The sequence below is a fragment of the Camelus ferus genome, chromosome 26 (assembly GCF_009834535.1).
Source record: "Camelus ferus isolate YT-003-E chromosome 26, BCGSAC_Cfer_1.0, whole genome shotgun sequence".
NCBI classification, from domain to species: Eukaryota; Metazoa; Chordata; class Mammalia; order Artiodactyla; family Camelidae; genus Camelus; species Camelus ferus.
In genome coordinates this window covers 10,764,393-10,770,296 of record NC_045721.1, presented here as the reverse complement: position 1 = coordinate 10,770,296, position 5,904 = coordinate 10,764,393, and the positions used below count along the sequence as shown (strand labels likewise).

General features: G+C 40.2%; 1 protein-coding gene across 2 annotated transcripts; it reads right to left on the bottom strand.

The window, feature by feature from the left end:
- Positions 1-1,605: 1,605 nt before the first annotated feature.
- On the bottom strand, positions 1,606-5,171 carry LOC102520262 (60S ribosomal protein L29-like). Of its 2 annotated transcripts, none has more exons than XM_032468784.1 (2): positions 5,083-5,171; positions 1,606-2,235 (listed from the first exon to the last, which is right to left on the bottom strand). In XM_032468784.1, the coding sequence occupies exon 2, from the start codon at positions 2,201-2,203 to the stop codon at positions 1,733-1,735; it is 471 nt and encodes a 156-aa protein (XP_032324675.1). In that variant the 5' UTR covers positions 2,204-2,235; positions 5,083-5,171; the 3' UTR covers positions 1,606-1,732. The 2 variants fall into 2 exon arrangements, with proteins under 2 accessions (XP_032324675.1, XP_032324676.1); XM_032468785.1 differs by lacking the exon at positions 5,083-5,171 and adding an exon at positions 3,091-3,192.
- Between the last annotated feature and the right edge of the window lie 733 nt (positions 5,172-5,904).

Genomic DNA, 5,904 nt, shown 5'->3' with positions numbered 1-5,904 from the left:
CTCATCTTGCTGCTTATCACCCTTTATTTGAAAGTAACACACTTTTTGCACCAGCTGAGTCAGGGGATGTCCTCCTGGGTAATTTCAGGGACTCTGTCTCATTGCTCACATTCACATCATTCCCTTTGGATCTCAGGTTGCTCAGGGATGTGGAACAGTGAGAATCTCCACAAAATAGACCGAGGCCATTCCTCGGTGAGTTAACAGCATTCCTTCTGTCTTCTATGCTGAAGTGAAAAATTATGTTGTTTCCTAGCTCACAGGGTCAGCACATGGAGTAGAGTCGAGTGACCCAGACTTTAGAATTATCCAGATTTAAGACTGAACTGCAGCTCAACCCCTTCCTAACTGTGTGACACTTGGCAAGTTACTTAACGTCACTATGTCCCAGCTTCCTCAGATGGATGATGGGAATAGTATCATTCCCACCCCATTCTCATTTTTCTCCTTTTCTGCTGAGTTTCTCTGACCTGTGCTCCTTTGTTGCCTGGAAAACATAAGGAAGGAGAGTAAAATGGATCCAGGGGGGATTCCAGATAATTCTCATCTTCTGGCACACGGTGACCTCACGCATGGAGCCCAGATCTTATTCCACAGGGGAGCTTTAGATTCATCTTTCTTTTCTGACAAAGACTGATGCCATGGGTTGTAAAGCATATTCTATGGCCTGTTGGTGATTGCCTGGTCCTCCAGGTGTTGTAAAATTCAAGGTGAGAATGTGCTCATGTTTCCCTATGAGGAGGAAACATAGAGGAGTGACATTGACTCTGGGTGAAGACTCTTGGCTCCACTTTAGAGCCCTGGGAAGATGTGATCTTTTTTTTCTTCACCTGGTACCTGTCTCAGTCTTGCTGAGATCCCACATCTAATCCTTTGTTGTTCCCCCAACTTCATCTTCGCTAGCAGCACAAAATGACAGGGTTTGTGGGCCAGAGAAATCCTTGGGCTTTTGTTTGTTTTACACCATTAGGAAGAATAGGGGGATTAAGTAGAAAAGTCCACTTAGCTTTTGGGTGAAGAAATAAGAGGTGTGGTGAGAAGCGTCCAGGTGTATTTTGCTGGTGGGAATGCAAATAAGATCCAGAGGAGGAGGAGGATGTGAATGTGAGCAATGAGACAGATTCCTTGAACTTACCCAGCAGAATGTCTTCTGACGTGATATGACGGGCAGAAAAGAGGGTGTGTGGCTTTCAAATGAAGGGTGACTGGCAGCGAGATGAGATCACATCTTGCATTTTTTTTTTTTTGTCTTAGCATTGGTTTCGCTCTGCATCCTTTCCCATCTGCGCATGTGTACATGTGCAACACACAGACATCTGCATACACTGAAGGGTGGGTAATGAAATCCCACCTCTTAGTAAGCAAATCTAATCCAAGGACCCGAGACACTTGCTTGACCCAATTATCCAGAAACTCAACTGCTTCATCCTCTTCCTTACATTTTGAGAGAGAGAAGGTGGATGGTGGAGCAATGAGAGGACAGGTGAGGTGACCTGAGGTGTATTTTGCTGATAGAACGGCACTTTGGTGCCATATAGTAGGAAGCAATTTGCACAAGTATATAAATGTCTTTTATTTATTTGTTTGTTTGTTTGTTAGTTATTATTTTTGACTGACAGATCCTGCCTCAGGTTTATTTGTACAAACAGCACAGGTAGACACGAGCCCCATGCAGACAGTAGCCCAGGGGTCACACTAGTCCTTCTATCCTTACATCAGAAGATGAAAGCCTCTACTCTGGAGCCTTTGTCGGGGCCTGGGTGCCTTTGGGAGCCTGAGCCTGAGCTGCAGCTGCAGCTGCAGCTGAAGCTGCGGCCTTGGTCTGAGCCTTATCCTTGGCCTTTGGCTGACAGAGCCTGAGATCCTTGGCGATGTGGGCATGAGCACATTTCCTGAGCTTGGGGTGAGCAATGTAGGCAAGTCGACTGAGCCTGTGGCTGTTGCCCTTTGGGATCTTGGGCTTGACCTCCTTGGGCTTTACGAGAGCCTTAATCGCCTCAGCACTTGCACTCGTGGCCTTGGTGTTGTTGGCCTGCATCTTCTTCAGGCCCTTCTTGTGCTTCTTGGCAAAGAGCATGTTCCTCAGGAACTTGGGGTCCACCCCCTTAAGAGATTCGTATTGTTGTGATGGGGGTTTTTTGATGCCGTTTCTGTGCCATTTTCGGAACTGGGTGTGTGTGGTGTGGTTCTTCGACTTGGCCATGTCTGCGCTGGAGCCAGGAGATCCCAAATTGCCTGGGACCAGAAGAGAAAGAGCTATAAACGTCTTTTAAATGTTCTCATTCATTGATCCAGTAATTCTAGATCTAGGAATCCAGCCAAAGGAACTGATATAGAGGACCATGTAGTATGCTAAGGGTACTCACTGTAGTTTTACATATTATACTAAACCATTGGGAAAAACAGACATAATCAAGGATAGTAAATATCAAAATATGTTTAAGTACATCTATAATGTGGAATTACACTGCCAATAAAGGTGATGTTTTGGATGCATTCATTTTCTATATTGAAAAGTAATACATGCACATTGTTTAAAGGGTTAAATAGTGCAAAAGAGAAGAAATAAGAAAATCTTCTTCTCACCTCAGACCCTAGTACTCCTCTATAGATATGACTACTGTTATCAATTATAGATTGTGCTTTAGAAAAGAAAGGAGGGAAATAAGAAAATGATTCCAAAGAAATGCTAAGTGGAAGAAAGACACAGATAAGAAAATTAACTTTTCACTATACTTGTAATTTGAGAGGGGTGAATATAGAAAGGAAATATTCCAAACTGTTTCTGGGTGGTGAAATTAAGGATAACTTATTTTCTGTGTTTTCTAATTTTTTAAAATAATGTGTAATATTGCTTTCTAATTTCAGTGTAATATTGCTCAGCATTTAGGGAGCTAAAAATTACGTTCAAGTTCTGAATTCAGCAGTAAGGACAAATGATCTTTAAATAATACACTTTTTGAAAAAGCAAACGGTTTTACATTTATACGTATGTTCTATTCCTGTCATGTGTAAGTTTAAAATAACACTGCAGGCCAATATGCTTTTGTTCTAGAAAACCCAGAAAATGAATTTTATCTCCCCACTAACCTTTTTTCAGTATCCCACAGAATCAGCACACACACACAAGAAAGTTAGAGTTCTTGCTATTATTTGTTGGTCTTGTGCTCCAATAAAAAACTTCCCCTAATTTTGTATTTGAGTGCCAAATGCTGAAGTTTGAACTTTGCCTTTCTATAAATGAATCCATCAGGGAAAATAAATTTGACACTAGTTCTTAGGTCAAGGTCTAATGTTATGAGAGTTTTCAAAAGAATCCCAAGGGAAAATATTTGTCTGGTTTGTATATGACAGCACTTAGGAACAAACTTTCCAAGTTTCCCAAAATGATAAATGTACATTTGAGAATCTAATACAATGGTATTTCAGAATCCACACACAAGTTTTAAAGAGACAGGCATTTCTAAATGTCCCTAAAAGGACTCTGTAGAAAAAGTGTTAATTTCTGATGTTGAAAAGCTTTCTGCACTTATATTGGAGCCTAAGTATGTGTTTTGATGATGAGATTCCCATGGTGCTTTGAAAACCCTATTAGAAGATATCGGCTTCTCATTCTTTTTAGAATTTTCTTGTCTGCACCATTGTACCTGTGGCCAGTGGTCAGCTTCACTTGAGTCTGGGCTGGAACAAGCAAATATCCTATTTATATCCATAGGCTGGTTACTTGGTCAAGTAGATGATGATGTGAGTAATTACTTGAACCACTTTCTGCTCTTGCCATGAATAAACAGATAGGGGACTTAACTGAAGATTATGTGGCACTGAATGAGCAATTTTTTTTTCTTCAGTGCCTCCCACACATATCAGCTTATTAAGATAAACATGACAACTGTGAGCTGGTAGTACTAGAAGCAGTAAGGAACCAGGACTGTGGGCAGTGGTCTGCCCCTAAAACTAGATTCAGATTTCTACTTCCTCATATTTTGAATTCTTGATTCCTGGTGATTTACGTATTTATAAATGTATTTTGTGTTCATTTGCTAGGGCTGCTGTAACAAAATAACACAAACTGAGTGACTTAAACAACAGAAGTTTATTTTCTCACAGTTCTAGAGATTAGAAGTCCAAGTTCAAGGCATTAGCAGGGCTGATGCTACGAGGGGTTGGGGGCTGTTCCATGCCTCTCTCCAGCTTCTGGTGGTTTGCTGGCACTTTTCAGTGTTCTTTGGCTTGTAGATTCATTACCTAAATCTCTTCCTTCATGTTCATATGGTGTTTTCTGTGTGTTTGTGTGTCTGTGTCCAAATTTTTCCTTTTTATGAAAACACCAGTCATAGTGGATTAAGGGCTCACTCTACTCCAGGATGACCTTATCTTAACTAATTACATCTACAGCAACCCTATTTCCAGATAAGGTCACATTCTGAGATACCAAGGGGTTAGGATTTCAACATATGAATTTTTGGGGACACAGTTCAATCCATAACATATAAACAGATATGTGCATACATGTGTGTATGTGTAGTATTTTTTTGAGGGGAGATAAGCACAGTGAAAGCCAATTTGGCCTGCTTTGGACCCTGGTTGTGTGATGGAGTCTTCCTTGAATCCTACAGCGTTACTGTGAAAAATATGTGTATGTTGTCAATTATAGCAGTTAAGCATTACATACATTTGTGGCATGGCCTTTGAATTTGATGTTTCTTTTATTGCTATGTTTTATGGCAATAATTATAGCCACATATGCATGCAACTAGCATATGGGCCAGTTGAAAAGCTTATGAGATGTGGTTTGTGATTTCACAGAATTTCTTCCATTTTTCACAGTTAATGGCATCATTACTTCTTCATTTTGATTTAGAAACTTATTTATTCCACACTAGTTCAGTTTCTGCTTGAGCAGTTGTACACTGTCAGAGCCCAGACACTCATGATCTGGGTCACGTATATGATAGGACTGGATCATCTAGAACTTAAAAACTTCTCCAGCCTTGTGACAACAGAGAAAATGTCATTTTACAGCACTTCACGTTGACTTCATCTCAGCAATACGTGTAACAACAGAAATTCTGTGATACTAACCTGACAGTTCTGATGATTTCTGATCTTATCTGTTCTTTGAAGTCCTTCATGGAGAAACCAATGGGTATGAGTAGTTATTACAAATTTCCTGGTACCAATCCTTCAGAGAACGGATCTGGATTAACCTCTTACCAGGGGTCAGAAAACATCACATCCGTCCGAGAGAGTAAATCATCCATTTAAGGAAGTAGAACATTAAGTCCTCGAGTGTTCTAGAGAGCTTTATCTACCAGAAAGTGGTGGATGAGTGTAGGGTACAGATATGAAGACACCAAGTCAGAAGACCCAACACCCATATAAATAGAAGACTTTTAAAAATAATTATTTTTTCAAAGAGAGAAGTAGTTCTGAATTTTAAGAGAGGATGTTAGTGTGTTTTTAATGTTATTTATTCAAATACAGTAAAAACCTTAAGAGAATTATGGTACCCCATATACCTATCAGCTAGCTTCAACAATTATTAATAATTGTTATAAATTAACTGTTTAATAATCACAATGACAGTAGCAAATTATTAGCAATTTAAAAGCTCTGCTGGAGAATATTACAAATAGCAAACAAAGCATTGAGGAAAATGGAAAAATTAGCTGGATATTTCTTGACCAGATCCAATTCCTGAAATAATAGCTTATTACATTACGGACCCCAAGGATCATCGTGGACTCTCATAATGAATCCAGGCAGCCAGCAGAGTCTCCTAGGGCAGAAGACCTCACCCTTATTCTCTGTGCTGCCTTGGGCAGCAGCCCAGAGGCCTCTGTAAGAGTTAAGTCTTGATATTTTGCCTTGCAGTCCTTCTCTCTGTAGTCGCTGTACTGAGTC

What these genes read in the sequence shown, in the direction of transcription:
- LOC102520262 (XM_032468784.1), bottom strand. Translation starts at nt 2,203, where the DNA reads ATGGCCAAGTCGAAGAACCACACCACACACACCCAGTTCCGAAAATGG.